Source organism: Talpa europaea (genome assembly GCF_964194135.1).
Source record: "Talpa europaea genome assembly, chromosome: 9".
In the NCBI taxonomy this organism is placed as follows: Eukaryota; Metazoa; Chordata; class Mammalia; order Eulipotyphla; family Talpidae; genus Talpa; species Talpa europaea.
Genome location: NC_140076.1, coordinates 21,286,974 through 21,312,918, shown reverse-complemented (window position 1 = coordinate 21,312,918; position 25,945 = coordinate 21,286,974). Strand labels below are relative to the sequence as shown.

Below are 25,945 nucleotides of genomic sequence, written 5' to 3'. Positions count from 1 at the left end.
GAGCAGAAGAGCTGCCCCCTTGTTAGTGACACAAATAAAAACCACATTCTTAACCAAAAAAATAAAAATAAAAAAAATGTAATTCCAAAAAAAACATCCCATCACCTGTCTGCGCTTAAGGGGAGGGAATTATACAAAAACTTGAAGACTAGGAGGTGGGGATCATGGAACTATCTTAGAATCCATTCTCCTCAGGTAGCATAATTTCTCCAACTATGTTTTTCTTTTCAAAGTTGTTTTTGGCTAGTCTAGATGCTTTGCATTTCCATATAAATTTTAGAATATGCTGTAAATCTCTACCAAAAAAACAAAACAAAACAAAACGAAACCCCGCTGGGGTTTTATTGGGATTGTGTTATATCTATAGATCAAGTAGGGGATAAATGACACCTTAACACTGGTGAATCTTCTGATCCATGGTAACAGTGCATGTCTGCATTTATGTAGCTCTTTCATTTCTATCAGCAATGTTTTCTGGTTTTTAATGGTCTTGCACATCTTTTTTCAAATATTTCCTTAAGTATTTTATATTTTAAAAAAGTATTTTATATTTTTGGTACATTTAAATGTTTTTTTCTGATTTTGATTTAATTCTGAAGTATTTAATCTGTGAACTTGGGAAAGTAGATGCTTTCCCCTTATGGAAAACCACACTTGGGGGGGGTAAGGGAAGAGGGATTAGTGTCAAAATGGGGGTGGGTGGGAATTGTATGAGGACTATAACCAAGATGAAAATGCATACATTGTGCAAAAATGAAAAATGATGTAAAAATATATAAAATAAAATATTAAATAAATAAATAAAATTGGAAAAGCAAAATAAATAAATAAATAAAAAGAAACCACTAAAATAAAAAGAAAAGAAAGCCAAGGTTGTCCCGTGCTGTGACTAGGAAGGCACACATGTTATGTTAAGGGGGCTGTTATCGTTTCTACTTGCCCTCACTTCTAAGCAAGTCCTCTTATCTAAGTTTTATCAGCAAAGACGTTGACAACTTACTCTTTGTCCAACTATTTGATATCAATGTCTTTTTTTCAGTTGATTCTGCAGTGCTGTAGGGAAAGGGGTATGATTTATTAACCTCCTAAGACCTCACCATCTCCTCCATCTGACTGGTGAAACCAACCTATTTGTGTTTTAAAACTCAGCTCAAGGTCTTCTGCTTTCATGACAACTTCCTGACATTCCCTCCCATGTGTCCCTGTACATGCTTCCCACAGTGTGCATGGCAACACTTTGCTGCTCTTCTTTTTGTTTTTCAGATGGGGTCTGGGGCCTCCCTGGTGGTGCAAGAGGTTAAGATGCAGCACTGTTGGCAGCCACTGCAGCAGGAGTTCAATCCCCAGCCAGGAAGCTATCCACATGGCACAGCAGACCTCTCCTGTCTCGCCCGCTGCTCCCCTCAGCAGTGTATTTCAGTCAATCTGCCTGGTCTGCTCCCCACTCAGTCTCTGGGAGAGTTTTCTTGTTTTCCCTTTGAGTGGTCTCTATTTCCCTGGACTTGTGTTTACTATTTGTTTTCTTTCATATTGGGTACTACTAATTATTATTAGCTACTACTAATAATAGTAACTAACATTTATGGAGCACTTACTACATGCAGACACTACGTGCTGATTTTTCAAAGATAAATAAGACAAAATCCTAATCAGGATAAATACAAAGATCCCTAGGTCTGCTATAGTAAAAGTGTTGAAAATCAAAAAAAAAAAAAAAGAGAGAGAAGATATTAAAAGCAGTCAGCAAAATAGGAGCAGTTACTTTCTCTATTAGTCAGGGAACTCCAGAGAAACAAAACCAATAGGCTATACATAGACATATAGACTGATAGCTTCCAGTCTTTCTCCAGTTCGCATCAACCACCCTCTAATTCAATTTGTCCAAAAGCTCTAAACTGTCTGTGAACTTATCACCTTCCTCCTTCCCATAAATCACAGAACTTCTGCTGTTTCTCTCTTTAGCACCTTTATCTACCCAGTTACCGGAGTCAGAAACCAAGGAGCACTCATAATGAGTCTACCTCCTTCCCTTTACTCTCTGTATCCACTTTCACATCTACCTTTTCTACTTTCTGAATATCTCTTGTGTGCATGCCTTCTCTCCATCACTGCTCAAGTTTCATCACCTTTGCTTGCACTATTGCAATAAAATTGTTACTTGAGCAGAACTTCATCTTCAACCTACCCACAACACTACTGCCAACATAATTAACGCCAATGGCATTCTATTTTCCTGCACCTCTGGATAACTCTAAACTCCTTAGAATGTTCTACCCTGATAGGAACCGGTGCTTACCTTTGTGATCCAAGCTTATTGCTCTAGTTCCTCCTTCATCTCATAACCTGAGCATTGAAATTACTTATAGTCTATTGCTATACCACCCTGAACAGACCAATCTCATCTAAAGTTACTTGCAATTTATCCAAACAAGTGATGATGTTTTATCCCCTCTCTGTGGCTTTGCTGATGATGAAAATTCCTAGAATGCCTTCTCATGCCTTATTTATTTATAAAATTATTATTTATGAGCTAGCTCAGTCAACACTTTCTCTGCCAATCCTCCCTTGGTGCCTGTAGGCTGGTTTAGAAACCTCTGTAAGTGATCCATTTATATGCACTTCTTTTTTTTTTTTTTTTTTTTTAGAGGCATGTTTTATTTATTTATTTGTTTGTTTGTTTGTTTTGTTTATACATGCACTGGGTACAGTCAGAAGCGCGGGAGGGTGAGAGAATTCACCAGAGCCAGAGCGGGGAGCAGAGCAGGCAGAAGGACCTAAGTATACTGCTGAGGGGAGCAGCGGGCGGCAGGAGAGGTCTGCGCGCCATGTGGGACCCTCCTCTGGTGGCCGGGGAGCAGCCGGGGATCGAACTGGCAACGCAGAGGCCGCGGGCAGCTTCGCAACCCAGCGCTCAACCGCTGCGCCACCGGGGAGGCCCTATATGCACTTCTTAACCTGTTATATATGTGGCCCCCAAGTTTACTAGTCACCTTTCAATGACCAGAACTGTATCTTTCATCTTTATATTTCCTACTACATAATGGGAGTTTCAGAAATGTTTGCTAAACTAAAATCATTTCCTTCCCCAACTAATGTGAAATATAGTTGCTAATTTCTCTGAGTTTGTCTCTTCTCTTTAAATGTCTGGCATTACCTGGGGGAGAATGATGTCAACATAGAGGAAATCAGAACTGAGAGATGGAGAGATGGAAGAGTCACATGCCTTGTAATGGTGCTGACCAGTCTGTAACTTCCCTACTCATTGGTCACACATACAGGAGTGGACACACAAGGCATTCCTGGCTGGTGTATACATCCCCCAGTGACTGATTCAAGGATGGACATAAGCCTGAAACAAATGGAGAAAGAAGGATTCTAGCTCTTAAAGAAGGAGTAAGGGAATAAGGGAACACTACCATAATCTACTTAAGGAAACAGTGCATCTAGAATTCCCTTGTTCCTCCCATCCACCTGGAAAACTGCTCACATTCCTTGATTTATCCCCAAATTCACTACCACTGTAAAATCTTCCCTGACTTCCCATGACAAAAATTGCTTCCTCTTTCTAAGTTCTTTAAGTATTCCCTAATTCAGTGTGTCCAGTAGCAGATGTAAAGAAGTTAGACAGACCAGAATTCAAATTTTAGTTTTGTAAACTACTGAGTTTTGTAACTCAGTAACCATATTATTTAGCCTTTTTGAAACTGACTCCTCATCTTTAAAATGGGGATACCACGATCAGCCTCAAAGGTTATTGCTGGTATTAAAGATGTCATTATGAAGTGACTGGCATATATGAGGCACTCAGATGATGTTATTCTTACTGCCTCCTTCATGCCCACTCATGCCATATTAGCACAAGTTCCTTGAATAATTATTTACTTTTCTGTGTTCCCAGCACCTAGGCAGAGGTTGACATGTTTTAGGTACATGATAAATGTTGGACAGGGGATAAATATGGAGAAGGGTAAATGGTGCTGATGGAAAAAAATCAGTATCTGGTAAAGTTAGTTGTGTGTAAGATGAGCTCCTCTGGTAACCTATATGTTGCCTGAGGATCAGGGCCATGTTCTGCAAATCTCTGCATAATCCCTGCTGTGACTTAATAAAAGGGCTTTACTGGTGAGAACTTTTAAAAGGACACCAGATTGGATAGCCCAAGGTTGAGTGAATTCTCTTCCTCTGGAGAAGTCCATTTTACAAAGTATGTGGACAGGTTGCCCTCTGGAGACTACAAATTGTTCTCAAAACATCACTTAAATAGATCTCCCCATTATGAGCTGTATTCAGAATCCTAATGAATCTTGTAAAAGTTTTCATATGTAAAGTGTTATGAGAAATTCCTCTAAAATTCCCAAATAACAATTTCTAAAAATCAGGACAATCAGGAGTTAGAAACACCAATTATGTCCACTGTTTTTCTTTCTCAAATTGAGGAAATTGTTTTTAAAAAGCAACCATGTGTGTTGCCATTACAGTGTACTCCATATTTATTAGACAATTGACAAGAAAAACAACTTTTGGCACAGAATGCCAATTTATTCTTTTTTTGGACACATTAACACAAAATATCCCTGCAGGCCAAAAAAAAAAAAAAAAAGGAGATTTTAAACAACCATCATCTTATCTCAACATGGGGATACCAACCCTCCTTTAATAGTTTAGAAAGTACCTCGTATTGCTAGAGACATACATCCAGTCCAAATTTAATAAAATACATTTTAAAACATTACAAGTCTAACAATATAGAAACAAAAATTACACCATTAGTCAAATGAACAAATGCAAACATTTTCAGTCACTAGACATAGAAAGAGTGTGAATATGTCAATAGCAAGGGATAAGAAAATGGTTAATCAATATCAAGATCTTCCCTTTAATTTTACAAGGAAAAATCCTTGGAGTTGAAGCAGAATTGATACAATGCCCTTAGCCTCCACTTTCTTAAAATGAAAGCAGAGCTACCACCTTGCTATTATTGAGCAAGAAAATCTTACAGCACATAAACAAAGGGTCGCCAGGGCAGGGAGGAGAGGGTGAGCCTTGTTAAATAGTAGGTTGGTAACTTTTTCCACAGGAAGGACAGATAGCTGAGCCAAGTAGGTAAATTCTGAGATCGGCTGGGCACGAGACCCTAAAACACAGACCATATGAAACATGTCTGCTTAGAAATCATCACCTTTGGAAGCAGCAAATAGAATTTACAGTAAGAATGAATATGTTCTGCTTGCCCAGACTGCTGGCTGCATTAAATCAGCTAGTTTGCTTTAAAACTGCTCAGGATTCAACAGTGAACAGCAAAACATAATTGGTTCAACACTTCAATCTTCACCACTCTCTCAATAGCCTGGCTCCTTATCCCCAAATTGTTACTCTTTAGCATTGCTACATTTAAGTCTTTCACACCACATGACACTGCCTAAACAGGCTGCAATTTTTAAAAACCAAACAGACAAAAACTACTTCTAGAGGAATGCACACCTCCCATTGATTGACACATGCATAACGATTCAGTCAGTCCCAAGGAATTATGTATTCAAATTGTCAAGCCGATTAATTAAAACTATGAATTCAGACTTGCTTGCAATACTATTGCTGTAACTCTGATTCTGCAGTGATTACCGCTTCAAGATTCACCCCTCAGCACGTGTTTCCTAATAACCCCAGTTCTCCCATAATTCTTTCCTTTTGTCCCAAACGACAGCATTGCACCCTTAAAGGTACTATTTTCCTATAAAAATAGGCCTCCCGGCTTTTCCTCCACCACCACAATGATTGGCTCCAGTGTACTACAACTGACTGAGGTCATACAAACTGTAGAGTTCAAGGTCGAGCACTTAGCCCAACTGCAGGCAAGTGATTCAGGGTATCCTGGCTCCCTGCTCCACACCGCCAGGAGATGTTGAGAAGTGGTGCTGCTCCTTGTGCTCTGTGCGGTATTAACAAGCAAGCCTGAGGCACTCAAGTGCAGGGATGGTGCCCGCTGGCCAGCCAGCCAACCACCAAGAGTTCTTCACATCCGGGACTCCACTGAGTTCTCCACCTACGAAAGCGTCCATCTGTCCTCCTCTTGGGTCCAGGGTGGCCATGCTGTAGGGTGTTTTCTGTGCTCTCCCTGAACGAGTGTGAATAAAAGCAGCAGCCAGCCCCTCACCAAACATGTCCTGATTTGTATTGTCCAAGTGAGGTATTTGATAAAAAGGAAAATCTTAAGAAATTAACATCTGCCATCTCTTCACTCCTGCCTATGTTGTGCCTTAATTACAGAGCTTGCTTTCACTCCACTATATGCAGAGAAGTCTGCACTCGTCTTAATGAGCTATAGAACGAGATATACATTGTAAAACTCGCAAGAGATCAGTCTCAGCAAACACTGGTGGCGCCGCTGATCAACAGCACATGGAAATGTAAACTTCAATGTATTTACAAGCTTGTTTAAAAGACTGAAGAAAAACAGTGCTTATATTGCTGGGATTTTGAGAAGGCTAGTTTTAAGAGATTTGGACTGGTTAATGAGTTCAAGCAAACACCCTTCACCATCAGATCCAGTGTTTCCCCACCAGCAGTTTCCAGATAGAGGTGGCAAATCATTTTACCACATTGTATAAAATGTGGTACCTCCCCCAGCACCTCAGCTTCCTCAGCCACTTGGAAGTGGTGTTCTCCACCTTTTTATGCCCTTTCCCAGCTCTTCCTCCTGGGGTTCCAGGATAGAGACTTACAAACCAGTAAAATTGGGGCTGGGAAACACTGGCTGGAACTACCAAGAAGACTCTATGTAACTGTTGTCCATTCACAAAGTATTATCTACACTAAATACAAAATACATTTCCCCCACATTGTAGCTGATGCTTGCTTTTAGTTCATCAACTCCCTTTGTTCAGACAAGAAAGGAATCCTGTCTCCTTATGAGCAGAATCCAGAATTTTAAGATAAATCAATCTTTTCTATGCAGTTTTAATGCAATAAAAGGAAGGAAAACCCCACCAAGTACTTTTCAGGCTGAAAGAGAAGCAATAAATTTCCACTGCAAGTAAGTGTGTGGGTAACCTTGACTCTCAAGAAAAGAAGTTTTAAATGCTGGTACAATTTTTGCAAGTTGCAGCATCACTCAATGTACCTTAAGGACTGGCAAAGCCTATCCAATAAGGAAGCATCCTGGTTCTAGCTTATTGTAAAACAAAGTGACAGGACACCAACTGTGACTATAAAACAGATAAAAACAATTCTTTAAAAAAGGCATGGAAATATATGTCTTATCTGACCGGTTTCAGAAATTGCCAGATTGTGATCTGTAAGAAATAGCTGATAAAATCATACTGAAATCTCATCTAGAAAACTACATTGTCAGAGGGAGGAAGAAGGGGCCCTTAAAAATGTTTATTGCCAAAGTTAACTTTCTATGAGAAAAGTTTAAAAATCATTTAGATCTAACAAACCACACAGCAGCATAAAAATGGGCACTTTTGAAAACTCTGAAAAATATTAAAAGCTAATTTTTTTTCAAAGAGGGGAAACATGAGTACTTTTACCATGGCAGTGTTATCCGTCACCATGACATGCATTACATCTGTTTGTGTTACACATTCACAAAAGTCAACCAAATAAGAGAACTGCCTGTCTGAACCTGCAGCCAAATATAGTGCAATTGCCTGGGAGCCTGTATGTACTTGCACTAGCACAAGTCTGTAGAGATCAATAAGGTAAAATAGTAAAACTAATAAAACTCTGTAAAACTTTTAAAAATTAATGCTCGTTAAAGGCATTTACAGTGACGAAGTCAGAAATCTCCATTTAAAAGTCTATGTAACCACACAATTAAATAGTTACGCTGAACTGAAGTAGATTGTTTGGTTTTTCTCTCCCACTATGCATATACCCCACTTGATGAATACAGAAAAAAGGAATAATCTTCTTTTATAAGACTAGAGGGATGCGGTGAACACCACAGCTAGCAAAATATTCCATAGAAACCTTTCTTGTAAAGTCCTTTAGAAAGTTCAGGCTGATCAGCCTTTGCATGATGAGGTAAAAATTTAGTCCAGTGCATCAGAAAAGATAATCTATGAATGTCTATTACTTGTTTAAAAAATGGCTCAATTTTGTTGATGCATCAGACAGTGCTGTGAAGTATAGATTCAGTGCAACTATTCCGAGCTGCTGGTAGAAGACCACCTGAAGTCAATTTGGCTCTCTCAAGAGGCAGTAGGCATTTGAAACATATTGAGGCTGCATGGGGCGCCAAACTAGTTTAGTTCTTTTTTTGAGACTCTCAGGCAAAATACATCGTGTGCTGGGTATCATGGTGGATCTGCACAGCCTTAGCCAAGGCCTGAGGATCTCGGCCGTTGCTCTGTCCTGACACATGACTGCCTTCCGCACTGGAGAGAGAATAAAGAAAAAACCAGGTATAACAAAATTCATGTGTCAAATTTCACCTGTTTCAAATAACACAAATAGTACTGAATTCAAGATCTTAGCTCAAGCCGTGGCTCCCTAAACAATTTATTGCTTTTCTTAACATGAGTCTGCCCAACTGAAAGATGCAATACAACTTATTTAATGGGATGTTGCAATAATTAAGTAGAATAATGTCTGCAAAGACCTAAATTCTTGACAGTGCCTACATAAGTAACTGCCTGTTTCGTCAGTTTGTGTCCGTTTGTCCTTTAGGCTTCAGTCAAATGTTGTTTCCCCCAAAGAAATCTTCCTTGATTCCTAAAGTTCAGAGAATCATATACCTTTCTTTCATTTGAAGGAAACATACGTGAAATTAAAATATTAATTGGATAATTACTTTATTTCCCCACTGAGATGTCAACTCCAAGCAGGCAAAAATATTATCTATTTTACTCACCACTGAATCCCTAGTACCTGACACATAGTATAGGCTCAATAATACCCCCATGGCGCAGCAGATCTCTCCTGTCTTGCTCGCTGCTCCCCTCAGCAGTGTTGTTTCAGTCAGTCTGCCTGTTCTGTTCCCTGCTCTGTCTCTGGTGAATCCTCTCACCCTCCTGCACATCTGGCCTGTACCCCGGTTCTTGTGTGCATGAATAAATAAATCTTGAAAAAAAAATGAACGAATGAATAAATGTATGTGCTTAGCACAATACTGGAACAAAATACTCAGGAAATGTTACTTTACCACCACTCTCTTCTGTCTTCTGCTCAATAGCCATAGAAACTTGGACAGGTAACAACTCTGATCTTTTGTCTTTCCGTTTAACAATAACAGCTACTGAATATACCTCTCAAGGGTGCCATGTGATAGAAAAGCCTCAGTAAGCTGGTAAATCATCCACTCACTCCCCCTTCCGACTTCTCTACTTAAATTATTCTTACCCTTATCATCTAGACTCAAAATCATAAGCATTTACTTCATCCTCTTCTCTGCTACTCATACCCAATGAACTCCTAAGTAGTATCTATTTTATCCAAGAATAGCTTTTTACATTTAACAAAGACAATCTTATTCTAAATTCTTTTCCTCTTCACGCCTGCTGTTCCACTTTCACATGTGCTCCAGCCAAAGAAAACTTGCTATTGTCCAAACATGTCACTTGCTTTCTCTTCTTTGTGTCCATTGTTCCCTCTGTCTGGAAAATCCTTTTCTCTTCCTTGTAAAGCTAAATCCTACCCATCTAGTTATGAAATCTTCTCAAAAAGTCTTTCCTCTGATGTCCCAATGCACTTTCATCTATACTGCTTTGGGCCAATTGTCAGTTCCATGCTTGCTTGTAGAGTCTCCCACACAAAAACACACAATTCCAGAAACACAGTGCTGGGCACATAGTCAATGCCTACTAATAAATGTGTTGAATGAATGAATGTATATTACAGAGTGAGAGGTATAAAGCCACAGCTGGGCATTTTACAAATAGTATATTTTCAACCCATACAGAAATAGACTTGCAGGGGAATGTCTACTGTTTAGCAGCTGAATTCAGACTTGGGGACGAGCCCAGAAACTGCTACACTTCACAAATGGTCATTTGGCAAAGAAAATTAATGCAGAGAACTTGGTTAGCTATTTAATAGTAGCTCAGCAAGAGGCCAAATGTCTGATTTTCTTGAGATCCCTATTTGGGGGTAAGAAAGGTCCGGCACCCCTTCTCCTTCCACCCACGCACCCAGGTTTACTCTGGTGCATTCTTTCTGATTGTACTGAATGTAAAGTGACCAGATCAGGACTCCTCTTTACTTGAAGTGGAGTCCAAGGGTCTATGACTGCTGTCACTGGAGCCAGGGCACTATGCTGGCCAGCACCTGAGGCTGCTCACCACCTTAGGAGAACCAAGATGCATTTGGCTCTCTGGGAAAAAACACAGGCTACTCTGAATTAGATGACTTTCCTTGGGCAGACTTTACACACACTATACAAGTATAAACAAGTCTGAATACTTCTTGGACCAAAATTCACATTATAACCTCTCAAAGGTACATGCAAGTTTATCCACTCCTTGCAATTTAAACCCTAAAAGGAAGTTTAACTCTTCCAAAAAGTTTTCCATAGCAGCTCATTTTTTAAAAACATGCTGCTAACAGACAAAGAGATTTTACACTGCCTGGAAAACTTGCCTGTCATGATCTTTATCAACCAGATGATACCTTGCCCTGAATGCCACAAGTCGGGCATAATATGCAGGGGCTGGAATAGAGACTGAGCGTGTGCACCGCACATAGGTGTGACACAACTGATAAGTCAGCAGCTGGAGCTCATCTGCGGTGAAGCAATTATCATCCCACAGGACCTGGTAATGAGAAGGACGGCTGGTTCCCTGAAGAAAGAGTTTTATGATTAGTGTATTTCTGACAAGGGTGGACTACATGAAAGGAGAGAAGAACTGGAAACTACTCTTTAGCCCCAGAAGCATTTCTGCCAATCACACCTACACCAGGATACCTAGACTGAAAGATAACAGTTCTAGGGCACCAATATTAACAAATTTCTGCACAGCATTTATAACAAGTCTACTCAAGCTAGCTGCTGAATTTGCAATCCTCTCCCTATCAAGGCAAAGATCTGGGCAGTTTCCAAATTACCTGAATTCCTGCATGACTACAAAGGTAAAAGTCAAACTCAGATGGATGTGTGATAGTACTATCCACTGTAGTTCCTGCTGGTACATTGCCACTTTTCCCCACCTACCAAAAAAAGAAAAGTATAATTATTTATCAAAGTGCCAAACTAAGCCCAGGTCACATTTTTGTTTTCTGTGTTAACTGGTAACAAGTTAGTACACTGCTCTTAAGTGAAGTCTTAAAAATCAGTTTAATGAAAGATGTTGAATTTTCTGTAATTTTCCCTTAACCCAAATATTTCACCTGCCAGTATTTTCTCAAACACAGATTCCATGGATTCACTAGGGGAATCCAGACAAAGGATCGTTTTATCTGTGGCTTTGGGCTGCATTATTGTCATATATTTATAGATGACACATTGGTATGTTCACAGAGGGAAAAAAAAACAGTTTCATTCCTTACGTGGAATAAAAATCATATCCAAAACATTCAGTAAATTTAAGATGAGGAAGTTCTGGAACTGGTCCTCCAGATTCAACAAAACCAATACTTTTATGGAATCAACAAAAGAAGTCACTACATATGCATTATCAGAAAAAGCCACTGAAATGGGAATTAGGAAAACCAGTTTCAGTTCTAGGTCTAACCTTGAACAAAGCAAAATATTTTGGAGCCCCAATCTAACCATTTATAAAATTAGGTGATGATCTCTTATAGTTCTAAAATTGTAAAATTCTTATACAACCAAATTTCTAACACCAAACTTATTGGAAAGCAGAAAAGGCCTTTAACAAGGAAAGTTATGAAATCTTGCTACTTGGTCAATTTTATTCCTCTTCAGCAGGATTCCATATGAGGAAGTTTACTTAGCATGTAGGCACAAATTTAGCCCAAAGACCAAATTTTATTTGGTTCCCATCTGCTGTTACCTTCAGTTGAGAATGTACACAGATGCATACAAGAGCATCTGTGAGTACAGAAAAGTCTCATTCTAGCAATTCATATGTGAACTTGGAAAAGAGGACCAGCTGGACAAGAGGGACTACATTATAATAGGTCTACTACTGTTTGACAAAGCGTGTGCTTTAGGAGTGTTAGTTCTGCAAGATGTGTTTAGGTAGTTAATGGTCAAACAAATTTGAAAAATTTAAAAAGGCTTTTCCATTGAATGACTTCTTAGAACATGTATTTAGTAATGTTTGACCTTTAAAAGGAAAATGGAGTATATAGCATTTCCTAAATTTACTTGAATCCCTTCCTTAAAATGCATTATACTCTCTAGAAGAGAACTAAATGAGGTAAAGATGGGGGGAGAGTCCAGGTATGTTCAATGCAACAATTATTTGAATTGATAGTCAAATATCAATTTGGCAGATATTAGGGCTGAAGGATTGAGAGGGAACAAATGAACTTGCCCTACAGCCTTTCACGAAAACTATAAAGAACTTCATTGCAATGTGATAAGAGCATTATGGAAGATTTGGGGGAAAGCTGGTGGGAGGAAAGAATAGAGGATAAGTAATAGTTGAAAAGGTGGATGGGATGAAAATGAGAACCCCACCCCAGGGGGAAACATCCTTTACAATCAGGAATGGATAAATAAACCATGGTTCATCCATACCATAAAATACTACTTAGCAATAAAAAGAAAAAAACTACTCATTCTTGGATATGATATGACATGACATGATATATGACAACTTGGATGAATCCTAAATATATTGTGCTAAGTAAAAGGAACCAGACCAAAAATGATGGAATTCAATTTATAGAACATTCAGGAAAAACAAACTATAGGGACAGAATTCACATCAGTGGTTGTCAGGGACTATTTTTTTTTTAATTTACTTAATTATTTATACAAGCACTGGGTACAGTCAGAAGCGCCAGAAGGTGAGCCAGAGCCAGAGCGAGGAGCAGAATAAGCAGACCGACGAAGTACACTGCTGAGGGGAGCAGCAGGCGTCAAGAGAGGTCTGCGAGCCATGTGGGACCCTTGCCCAGGGGCTGGGATCAAGGGTCCGGGGATCTAACTGGCACTGCGGAGGCTGCAGGCAGCTTCGCAGCCCAGCGCTCAACTGCTGCGCCACCGGGGAGGCCCTTGTCAGGGACTATTAAGTGAGAGAAGGGTTGACCACAAAAAGGGCATGAGAGAATTTGTGTGTGTGACAGAATCATCCCATATCTTCACTGAGGTGGTTATACAACTATATATGTATTTGTCACAACTTACAGAACAGTACACTAAAAGGGGTGAACGTTATTGTATTTGTATTATGCCTTAATAAAAAATGAGTTTAAAAGGAACAATCATTCCAGGGATAAAAACACAGAATGTATAGAGGCAATGGAAGGTGTATGGGGACAAGTATGATTAAACTAAAGTGCTATGTTTTGGCTACTTTGGGAAAACACTGAATACCCTATGTGCTTGGTAGGCCATTAATGGGGGATATGTGAACATTTGTGAGCACTGGAGTGGTAGGATAAGGTCTGTATTTTTAAAGCCTGGCCCTGTCAGCAGGTGAAGAAGGAATGGGGCCAGGCAGAGGGATAGGAGTCTCCCGAAACACAGAAAAGTTCTGCCTATTGCAGAAAGAACAAAGAAGAGGAAGAACTGAGACAAGGGATTTCAGGCGGAACACACAAGACTGTTTGACCAACTGGACATGGGGGGACAGGAAAAGAGGAAACGAATTTAAACACAACTCTGAAGTTTCTACCTTGGCTGATATAATAAACAGTGATGCCAAGTAACAGAAGAAAAGGAAAATAGGGGTGGGGGGAGGAATAGGTTTTGGATGGGGATAAAACATTAAGTAAAAGGTTTAGACGTGTTCTGCTTGAAATGCCTGTGGAAGATTGTACCACTGGTGCCAAATATTGCTGTGCCCCTCCCTGGGGGAGGATTATACATCCCCACCCAATTAACTCAGGAGTGGCCAAGTAACTTGCTTTGGCTGATAAAATGTGGCCTGAAATGTGTTACTTCTGGGCAAAGGCTTTAAGAGCCAGCACAGGCTTGTCTTGTATCTTTTCTCCCCTCTGCTACAATAACTGGCAGTGTTCCAGAGAGAGGCTTCTCTGTCAGCCTAGGTTCCAAAGGGAGGATGGCAGGGTCACAGCTGCCGAAAAGCCACAAAGAATGTGTAACATGAGTGGAAAAAATAAATCTTTACAAGCTACCAAGATAATGGCTACAGAGCATCTAAGTAAATATGTCTGGTAGATAATTGCAAGTGCAGGTCTGGAGCTTGGGGCTGCAGATATAGACTTAGGAACCCACAAACAAGTGAATCCAGAAAAGTGGGTAATACTAAAAAGAGTCAAAATTGAGAAAAGGAGGAGGAGAATGAAGCACCAGGAAATATCAGTATTTAGTGGACAAAAGGAGGAAGAGGAGTGAAGGAAATCCTGGTTTTAGAGGTAGCTAGTGAACTTGGAAAGTCACTACTGCTGAAGTCAAAGAAGGTACTTAGGTATAGCAAAGAGGTGGGTATGGCAAGCTGTCTATCCCTGGATTTGAAATGAACAAGTCATTGAGAGAACCTCAGCGGAGTCCCTGAGAGTGAAGTCAAGCTACAAAGAATTGAAGTGTGTGAGAAGGAACACACAGAAAGTCACGTTTTCCTAAAAGTTTGGTCAGGAAAGGAAGGAAAGGTAAGATGGCAAGTAGAGGAAGGCGAAGCAGAGTGAAGGGGTGTTTTTTGTTTTTTTTTTTTTAGATTTATTTATTTATTTATTTATACAAGCACTGGGTATTGTCAGAAGCGCGGGAGGGTGAGAGAATTCACCAGAGCCAGAGCGGGGAGCAGAGCAGGCAGAAGGACCGAAGTACACTGCTGAGGGGAGCAGTGGGCGGCAGGAGAGGTCTGCGCGCCATGTGGGACCCTCCTCCAGTGGCCGGGGAGCAGCCGGGGATCGAACTGGCGCTGCAGAGGCCGCGGGCGGCTTCGCAACCCAGTGCTCAACCGCTGCGCCACCGGGGAGGCCCTGAAGGGGTGTTTTTTAGGGAGATTGAAGAAGAGATAGGCAATGTTAGAGGATGCAGAGAAAGGAAGCCAGTAGGATGGGAAAGATGGAAATTTTGGAAAATAATTGGTAATTATTGAAATGCGATCCTGGTGAAGGCATAAAGGGTAAGGCACAAAAGCACTGGTGGGGGAAAGAAAACAAAGGTAGAAAGGGTGGCCTGAGATTCAAGGAAGGAGATGAGAAAACAAGATTTCATTCAGTTTGAAAGAGGAGAGGAACCTGAGAAAATTCATACCTTCTGTATTTTGTTTTCTGGGGAAATAGGTTGTTTGATTGTTGGCAATGTAGACTGTTGGCAATGAAGGCATCATGGGTAGGGTTGGGGAACTGAGAAGAGTATAAAGGTTTTATTTTATTTTTTTAATCTATTTTTTAGATTTATTTATTTATTTATTTATACAAGCACTGGGTACAGTCAGAAGCGCGGGAGGGTGAGAGAATTCACCAGAGCCAGAGCGGAGAGCAGAGCAGGCAGAAGGACCGAAGTACACTGCTGAGGGGAGCAGCGGGCGCAGCAGCGGGCGCAGCAGGAGAGGTCCGCGCGCCATGTGGGACACTTGCAACCCAGCGCTCAACCGCTGCGCCACCGGGGAGGCCCAGGGTTTGGGCAATTTAGATGACAGCATTTTAAATCTGAGCTGACTAGTGGATCTGGAGCCCAAGGAGAAAACTTAGTTCTCTAATGATTCAGGAAAAAAAAAAAGACACAGCTCAGCCTTGGATTAAAGACAAAAACTAAGGGTGTACTAGAAAATAATGGGAGTGACCCACAAGATTAGGCAATAGAAAGAACTGGTCTCCCTGGGGATGGATCAGGGAGAGCCTGGAAAAGATGAAGTAATATTAGAAAAAATATCACAGAAGTGAAGTCAACCAACATTATGTACCTGCAACTTACCTACTTTACATATAAGTATCAGATTATAGCTGGATAGGTTACACAAAATACCTTTGACCAAGACTGGGAGGTGTACCCCAAATTAACATTCATTTATTAATTTAATACATACAACAACGCTGTGAGATAGGTATTGTTCTTATTACATTTTACTCTTGAGATAATATTATGGCTTAGAGAAGTTAAGTAACTTGCCCATGGTTAGCAGTGTGACATCATAACCATTTAAAGTTTATACCCAAGAATTATAAAGTTTCTACCATACACATCAATTGCACTGATGCACAATTATCTGGAAGAGAAATTCCTATTTATACCCTCAAACGATGCCTCAGGCACTGATAGCAGAAAGTAACAAATGGCCCTAAGTCCAAACAGATAAGCCTGCCCTTTGGGGGTTCTCTGTATCACATGTACTGGGCATCTTCTCCACCAACTCTAGAAACCAGCATTTCTGTCACATAGAAATATTCAGTCTTAACTTCTGTCATTCAAGGTCCATTGTCCAGGCCCAACTGTAGTTGGTATATTTACCAAATTATTACTAGGCACTTTTCCTTTTTATAATAAAAGGACTGTATGTACACTCATTCAAAAACACATTCATTTGTGTCAGATAGTGAAGCCAATCCTATGTTCTTACCCTTTCTGTTTTATCTGCACAGAAGAGTCGTGTGTGGTGTCTTTTCTGCACCACAATATAAGTTATTCCTGGCCGGTAATCTTCTTCCAAGCTAATACATGCCTTTCGAATTGCTATTAGTTCTGGCCAAGCTACCTAGGAGATAGAAAATAAATGATATTTAATTGAGACCTCACCTGGTGTCCCTCAGATAAGATTTATCCAGGGTAGTAGATGGGAGGAAGTTCTTTCACGGACACCCAGAAGACTCAAAGGGCAACTATGGGATGATGAAAGTACCTGTTTCATTTGTCCCTCAGACACCCCTCCACGGTAGTAGATGATCCTTGTGGGTTTGAAGCGTGTGGATTTGTAGAACTGGATCAGCAGCTCTCGAACCATGTTAGTGAGGTCCTGGATTACCTCCTGACTATAGAGGAGCTCCTGGGAGATCTCCTGGCGGGAGGTCTGCACCCGGACGGTGGCACAGTACCGGCTGGGGTGGCCATCCATACTGCCTACAACAGCAGCGATGGAAGGTTTCTTGCCATCCCCGGCTGGGGGGTGTGTGACATCCGCTCCCAGGAAGATGACAGGCTGCTGGAATACCGAGGGCCTGCACAGATTTAAGGAGACATAACCACTGAGACATACAGATGAAAATGTTTGGGTTTAGCAAGATCACCAGATACAATCACAGATTTATATATGAGAATAAAGACCTGTACCGCTGGGAAAGAATTTTCAGGTCCTGAGAGTCTCTGTGCTACCCAATACAATGAATCTAAATTGGCTGACATCAAGATGGTTCTTCTGTAGTAGTTGAAAGGGGATAGTAATAAATAGAAAAAATTTAACAAAATCTATATGTGTAAAGGGAAAACTTTCCCAAAACAAGCTCTCTCAAGATTCTGGGATTTCTGTAACAAATACGGAATTGAAGAAGACACATGGCTAGAAGTAAATCCCCAATTCTTTTTAAGGTGTGAGTTTTAAGGATGATAATCTAGTCTATCTCCTTCCCTATTTTATTCTTCTCCAATGTATTTATCACTCATAACCACATAATTCATTTATTGTACACACACACACACACACACCCCTAGAATGTAAATTCCAAAAGGGCAGAAATTCTGTTTTGTTTTGTCTTATATCCCTAGTGCCTAGAACACCACCTAGTTCACAGTTGGAACTCACTAAATAAATATTTGTTGAAAGAATGAATTAATTTATTTGGTACTGATTTATATAAGGAATTAAGGCGTAAATGTCATGCATGCGTCTCTAGTAAATTCTTAAAGCTAGAATATGGGACTAAGTATTGATTGTTATAGTATAATCTGGAAGGGATCCCCAATGTGAAAATCTCATGTAATAGATAGTAAAGAAGAGGTACCTCCATGACAGCAGAAGCTGTGTTGTATTTCTCTAAATACATATCATCATACAACACAAAACTAGCACAGAGCAGTGTAACAGAGAACACACATACATAACCTATACACAAATACCAGCTTCCATATATTATGTACCAGCTGCTGTGCTAAGCACTTTACAAATATGAACTCACTTAATCCTCATAATAATTTTAAGGGTGGTACAACTGTTATCTCAAATTTCCAGAGACATAACAGAATAAGGAATTTGCTGAAGATTACACAGCTAGGAAGAGGTAAAGCTGGAATCCAAGCCCAGGAAGTAGGACACCAAAGTATGTATTCTAAGCCACTTGACTATTTTGTTTTGGAGGAAAATTAAATGATTTCAGACTTTATGATCACCTTCTTTATAGCCTGTATAGCTCATCTACCAATGTTGCAGGAAGGATTTATTTGCCTAGAACTTTCAATCAAGGACAAAAATGAGAATTGTGATGATTGTGTAAGAGGACTGTACTCAATTTCACTTTCTTTCTTTTTTTTTTAAAGATTTATTTATACAAGCACTGGGTACAGTCAGAAGCGCGGGAGGGTGAGAGAATTCACCAGAGCCAGAGTGGGGAGCAGAACAGGCAGAAGGACCGAAGTACACTGCTGAGGGGAGCAGCGGTCGCAGCAGGAGAGGTCTGCGCGCCATATGGGACCCTCGCTGGTGGCAGGGGATCAAACCGGTGCTGCAGAGGCTGCAGGCAGCTTTGTAGCCCAGCGCTCAACCGTTGCGCCACCGGGGTGGCCCTCAATTTCACTTTCTTCTCAAGTATGGCGATGACTAAATACCACAGCCCTAAATTTAACTTTCTTCCTAAATTTAACTTCCAAATAACTTTCACATGAAAACATTTTAGAATTGATAAGTCAGACATAATCTCAATAGATAAGGAAACCACAGCTTAATGAAAAGACTAACAACCCAATACAAGAAATGGGCAAAGGAATGAATAGGCCCATCACAAAAGATGATGTACAAATAGTCAGTAAGCATATAAAAAAAATGATCAACATGATTGGCCACTAGAGGAATCAAATGAAAATTATAATGAAATGCTAGTATCCTCCAGCCAAAATGGCTAAAATTAAAAGGACTGATACTACCAAGTATTGGTGAGAATACTGGAAATGTAAATTGATACAACCACTTTGAAAATCTATTTGACAGTATCTATCAATGCTAAATCTAGGAGTCCTCTGTAACTAGGCAATTGTTCTCCTGGATACACAAAAGAAAGAGTACTTCAGTCTCTCCAAAATGTAGAAGAATTGAATAAAGACTGTATAAGAATATCCATCAGTGGTAGACTAAATTGAAACATTGTGGTATATTTATATAATGAATATATAACAACAAAAAATAAAATACTTAACAACATGAATGAATCTCAGAGACATAATACTGAACAAAAGAAGACAGACATAAATAGTACATACTGTATGGTTCCATTTATATGAAACTCAAAACCAGGCAAAACTAATCTAGATTAATAAAGATGAGAATAGTGGTTACCCTGGGTGGGTTATCTATTTGTAGAGGCCACAAGGAAGCCTGATGAGGTGCTGGAAGTAGTTTATATCTTAATATGGGTAATGATTATATGAGTATGTACATATATAAGAACAATTTGAGATGCAAATTTGAGATTTGTAGGCTTTACCATAAATTATGTTAAGTTAGATCTTAATAAAAAAGTGGGGGAAAAGTTCAGAATCTTACCTCTGATGAGGTACAAGTACATTGTTAATTCCTCCAAGCTTTGCATTTATCTTCAGGCAAAGGTTGGAAAGGGTTTGAGGTGAAGTCTTCACCACATTTTTTACCTGGACACACTGTGTGGCCATACCCAGGAGGGTATCCCCAACACGTTTCACTTCCGCTAAAAAAACAAGATAATTATATTTTAAAAAATTTAAGTAGTGCATTTTATTTATTTTTAATTATTAATTTTATTGAGGTAATACTGGTCTACACACTGTTTTAGAAGTACAGGTTCAAACCTCTTCAATTGTATGTAAGTTCGTTAATTTTAACATTTTCAAATATTCTTCTAATTACTAAGAGTGGAGGGGGAACTGCACATTAATATTTATAAAGTGCTTACAATAGAGTCTACAATATGTGAGATACTTTTCACATCTGATCCTTTCACCCGCTACCCCCACCAGGGTGACTTCTTCTCCAGTTTAATAGACACTTCCTCTTTTTTCTTCTCTCCCCTGACCCTACCACCCTGGGGTCTCCAAGCCAGTTCATTTCCTTCCTTTTTCCTGCTGCCACTCAGTTCCTTGAGGTTCCCTTTCCCACAGGAACCAGTCTCCCCAGTTTCTCCCTCTCATTACACAAGCCTACCCTTTTAATTTTAGACTTTTTTTTTCTTCACTTCTCCCCACTTTAAAGACTAGTGATAAACAGAAGTTAACAAAAGCAGCAACAAAGAGAGGGTTGAAGACATCTGACAAAGTTCAAAAGGCTGGTCTGTAGTTCTTAAATCCCTCACTTAGATGACAGACAAAAGAACTATGCATCATTCTTTTAATAGATACTAACTAAACCCTCCTTTCCTGAATGTGGTAGGCTCCCCACTCTTTCCTGGTCTGATTCCTCGATACTTTTCATCAAACATTCCAACCCTCCTTGCTTGGGGGACTATGGTAGAGCTACACTGTATGCTCCAGCCCTCACTCCCACTGCATTTCCCAGCACCAAGTCCCACAGACCCCTTCACCTGACACTTCCCACTCACCCACCCACCGCCACCCCAACCTAGGTCAGAAGAGCCATGTAGCCGGTTGTGACCAAGAAATTGCAAGATATTAAAAGCCCTTCAGAGCTCTGTCTTCTCTCTGCCATGGGACCAGCAACATTCCAGATAGTGACTGTTGTGCCAATCTGCATCCAAGATGAAAAATGATCAGATGACACCAAGAGACCACAGTCTGACCTTAGCAGACACACGGCATAACAAAGCCTTTGCTGTTTTGAGCCCCTCAAGAGTTTGGGGTTGTCTGTGACTGCAGCATAACACGGTTTCTCCCAACTGATATTACTTGAAATCATCCCTCATTCAACATTAAAAGTGTCCATACCATATACTGGTGTCTTCCCAGGCAAGATAACCACTATCAGCTGTAGGCCCACATAGGTCATTTTCAGATGCTTAAACATGGGCTCCACGCTGTCTGCACCTTGTGCATACTTGCAGAAACATGGCTGACCCTGGATGGGCATCCCCGCATCCTTAGAAATTTTACGGAGTTGGTCAGTGAAACTCCTGTTAAAATAGAACCAGTGGCACAGCGCTTTCATTTCAGAGTACATTTTGCCTGCATTTCCCTTTAAGATATTTCCACTAAAAATCCTGTAAATTCTTATCTAAAATCTGAAACAAATAAACTTTAACTGGTTGCCCAAAATAGACTGATAATCACATTACTACAATTACAAGAAGAACCTGTATCATTAAGTTATCAGGTTATCATTTTTAAGTTTTAAATAACTATACCTCAGCTGGGTCCCAAGAACTAGAATGTCACTATTCCCATCCAAAGATTAAAAAAAAAAAAAAAAAACACCACCACAAAATACAGTGCAGTTGGTAACTCTGCACTGAAGAAAAAACAAAGTCAACTTTTCAAATAGTGTATATTTTGATAATCCTGGTACAAGAATAGTTAGGAACATTTGTATTCAATTGAGAACAAGGAAACACACTGTCACAAAATCAACGTATTTAGGATTATATTCAAACTGGTAACAGACTTGATTTAGTCACACTGTCAAAAGAAATAGTCACTTCAAAAAAGCAAAATTCATTGTGAGGATTTAAATTTGAGATTTAAGAAGTTACTTAATCTTTGGGAATACTTTATGTGCTTGCCAATATTTTGTAGCATTCCTTTCTTTCATTCCAGTGCCCTTTCCCTGCTTTAATTTTTCTACTCTTCTTACTAATTTCTATCTCCATCACTGCATCTGTAAGATATGACTCACTGACCTGGTGTGGTAACCCTACAGTCAAATAAGCTCATTAGTAAATAATGATTAAAATGAACTAGTTTTTATCTTAGCAGAAAAAGATACAATTAATAACAAAGAAGGCTATGCTGAGAACTCAAGAACTTGCCAACCAGTCTTTTTGTTAGTCACAAATTTCTGCTCTAAATGCAAGGAAGCTGAGTCAGATTCTTAATGTAATTCCTAAGTTTGCAATTTACTGTAACACAAGGTCTTTATCCTATAGCCAAATGGTGGCACTGTAGGAGTTAGGGATTAGTGCCGGTGCTCTCAGCACATTCACGTAAAGATGGTATTTTCATATCTGGAAGGGATATTACTAAGCTGAAAATATGAAGATACTCACTTTAGTAAATCTTCCCTACATTGTTTCTGAGGCGCAAAACAAGCAACTGCCCAGACTTTAATTTCAATGCCAGCATAAAACTGCTTTCCTCGCATGTCCCAGACACCCTGGTTGGGTGTGGCTACTGTTTTATTCTTTAAAAAACAAAAACAAAAACAAAAAAAGAAACAAAAGAAAAGAGAAAAGACATTACAATCTAAGGCCATTTTAAAATTGGTGAGGGGATAAGCAAAACTCTATTTGATATTAGCCAAAGGACAAGGAGCAATTTGAGCAAAATGACAAATCAACTCAGTCTGTCACAGTGGAAAAACAGTGGAATATTCTCTTTTTGACTGGTTGTTCAAAGGAACTTACTGAATAAAACAAAAAACTTACCCGGCCTCCGTATTGCAGCATTGGTGCTGGGAGTACCCTGCCTGTGAGCTCTGTCATTTCATTGTGGACAACGATGCCAAACTCTTTAAGATATGGATCGGGTCCACCCACCATGCTGTTACTCTTCACCTAAAGAACAGGAAAGCCTGCATATATAAAACCAAAGAGTAACTGTGTCCCATCAGGTGGCTTCTATTGTTTTGACTTTTTTTTTCTTCTTAAAGCTAGTTTATCTCAAAGACCATGCCTTACTGACCAGTCTGCTGATTTCTTCCTGCCTGTCAGGAGCAGATCTTGCTGTGGCTTTGATCATGGTGGAAGTCTGATTGTCTGTGAGCTTCTTGATACATCGCTGTCCTGCCACAATATTACAGACCTACAGAGGCAAAGAAAAATTAGCCTGTGTAATGGGTGCCTATAGTTTAAGCTTCTGCCAAACCATATCTTCCAGCTCAAAAAAAAGAAAATGCAACTAGTGAAGTGATCTGTCCACAATATTTTAGAAATCAGTACTAAGTTCTATCACTAGCTTAAAATATGACTTTTTGAGGGAAAAAAAAAACTCACTCAAGAGACTGGCAGACTGGGGAAAGAAAAGTTAATTGAGCTTACCTCAAGTGGCAAGTATGTATGCTTTTGCTCTTGTCCCACTTGGAGACAGGGAAGATGGGGGTATTTCAGTTGCAGACTGTACTTTTGTTTAAAATATTGAGCTACTGTACATTCCATAGCTTGACCATTCTCTAGCTGTAAAGGAAATCTAAAGGAGAGAATGTCGTTTTAGAACTGTTTCTTTTTTTAAACAAACAAAAGTCTAACATTTTCTACTTTGATCAGTCGCTTAAAAATGTCAATCTTTATGTGAACATTTATCTTGTTATTTTAGTACTTAATCAGAACAGTGATTCGACTGGATTTTTCAAGTTTGCTGAAGCTAGGACAAGAAAAATTTTAAAAAGATGGGCCTTGGGCCTCCCTGGTGGCGCAGCGGTTGAGCGCTGGGTTGCGAAGCTGCCCACAGCCTCTGTAGCACTGGTTTGATCCCCGGCCGCCGGGCGAGGGTCCCACATGGCGCGCAGACCTCTCCTGCTGCCCCCTGCTCCCCTCAGCAGCGTACTTCTTCAGTCTTCTTGTTCTGTTCCCCGCTCTGGCTCTGGTGAATTCTCTCACCCTCCCACGCTTCTGACTGTACCCAGTGCTTGTATAAATAAATAAATCTTAAAAAAAAAAAAAAAGATGGGCCTCCCTGGTGGTGCAAGGAGTTGAGTCTCAGCACTATGAAGCTATCGGCAGCCACTCCAGCACAAGTTTGATCCCCAACCAGGGAGCTACCCACATGGTGTAGCAGACCTCTCCTGTCTCACGGGTTGCTCCCCTCAGCAGTGTATTTCAGTAGATCTGCCTGTTCTGTTCCACACTCTGTCTCTGGTGAGTCCTCTTACCCCCTACGCCTCTGGCCTACACCACAGCTCTTGTATACATAAATAAATAAAAATAAATATTTTTAAAAAAAGAAAGAAAGAATTAAAAAGAAAAAGAAGCTGCAGGGCCTCCCCGGTGGTGCAGCAGTTGAGCACTGTGTTGCGAAGCTGCCCACAGCCTCGGCAGTGCTGGTTCGATCCCCGGCTGCTCCCTGGCCACCGGAGGAGGGTCCCACATGGCGAGCAGACCTCTCCTGCCACCCACTGCTCCCCTCAGCAGTGTACTTAGGTCCTTCTGCCTGCTCTGCTTCTAGCTCTGGCTCTGGTGAATTCTCTCACCCTCCCGCGCTTCTGACTGTACCCAGTGCTTGTATAAATAAATAAAATATAAATAAATAAATAAATAAATAAATAAATAAATAAATAAATAAATAGATAAATCTAAAAAAAAAAAAGAAGCTGCAGAACTAGAAAATATGCAGGTCAGTTAAGAGCTAACAACAGGGGGCCTCCCCTGTGGCGCAGCGGTTGAGCGCTGGGTTGCGAAGCTGCCCGCGGCCTCTGCGGCACCGGTTCGATCCCCGGCTGCTCCCTGGCCACCAGAGGAGGGTCCCACATGGTGTGCAGACCTCTCCTGCCGCCCGCTGCTCCCCTCAGCAGTGTACTTCGGTCCTTCTGCCTGCTCTGCTCCCCACTCTGGCTCTGGTGAATTCTCTCACCCTCCCGCGCTTCTGACTGTACACAGTGCTTGTATAAACAAAAAAACAAACAAACAAATAAATAAAACATGACTCTATAAAAAAAAAAAAAAGAGCTAACAACAGGGAAGAAGCACGGTAGACTATGGTGGTGGACTGTATCTGCTTGGGTGGTGGGAGCGCTGTGGTAACAGCACTGGAAGTGGGGTAACGGCACCGGGAGAAGCCTATTACACCACAAGCTGGTATTTCTTCCAAAATACCAACAACAATGTAAAACAATGCTACCTAAATTTAAAAAAAGAGCTGCCAATCTCTTGATACAAATATATTCTCTTATATATTTGGCTTTTTATAGATGATTAAACTCAAATAAGGAGCCAGGGCAAAGCACAGAGAGGATTTATTTCTGTAAGAAAACTTTTTGTAAAATGAGTATAACTGCTATGGGGGCCACATTTTCAGATCCCCAAACCAGGACAAATATATATGAATTTGGAGGCAACAAGATTTCCAAATACATGAAATTGAGACTGCACCAGGATATCTGGTATAAACTAGAATGCTTTATTTAAGAGATTCTCTTATTTGGCTCTTTGAATGGGCAAATTATCTCAAATACCAGGCACAACAGTAACTTTAATCTTGCTTTCTTCACTGTTATTGCTACACAAAGTCACAATGCAATGAATATCACCAATTTCCAAGTAACGATTATATTGGTCTGTAAGTATAATTATTTTTTTTTAAGATTTACTTTTATTTATTTATGTATACAAGAACTGGGGTGCAGGCCAGAGGTGTGGGATGTGAGAAGATTCACCAGAGAGAGTGGGGAGTAGAACAGGTGGATCTACTGAAATACACTGCTGAGGGGAGTAGTAGGTGAGACAGGAGAGGTCTGCTGAGCCATGTGGGTTAGTTCCCTGGCTGGGGATCATGCTGTAGTGGCTGGCCATAGCTTGATAGTGCTGAGACTTCAACCCATATGCCACCAGAGAGGCCCAATATTCATATGGATTATGTAAAAGTAATAATGGAAAAGACACCATTCTTTAAAAATGCTATAATTCAATA

The 25,945-nt window shown here is 40.3% G+C and overlaps 1 protein-coding gene across 1 annotated transcript in view; it reads right to left on the bottom strand.

Moving 5' to 3' along the window:
• Positions 1-8,272: 8,272 nt before the first annotated feature.
• AGO4 (argonaute RISC component 4) overlaps positions 8,273-25,945 on the bottom strand; it is a gene marked incomplete at its 3' end in the record, with an annotated part of 31,938 nt that continues 14,265 nt past the window's right edge. Inside the window, exons 8-18 of the mRNA XM_084242164.1 lie at positions 23,362-23,509; positions 23,006-23,125; positions 22,750-22,878; positions 22,372-22,505; positions 21,098-21,282; positions 19,728-19,887; positions 16,881-17,196; positions 16,602-16,736; positions 11,047-11,148; positions 10,582-10,781; positions 8,273-8,381 (exon numbers count right to left, since the gene is read on the bottom strand). Of these exons, the coding sequence (XP_084098290.1) occupies positions 8,273-8,381; positions 10,582-10,781; positions 11,047-11,148; positions 16,602-16,736; positions 16,881-17,196; positions 19,728-19,887; positions 21,098-21,282; positions 22,372-22,505; positions 22,750-22,878; positions 23,006-23,125; positions 23,362-23,509 (1,738 nt within the window). The remainder of the gene's footprint in view (positions 8,382-10,581; positions 10,782-11,046; positions 11,149-16,601; positions 16,737-16,880; positions 17,197-19,727; positions 19,888-21,097; positions 21,283-22,371; positions 22,506-22,749; positions 22,879-23,005; positions 23,126-23,361; positions 23,510-25,945) is intronic.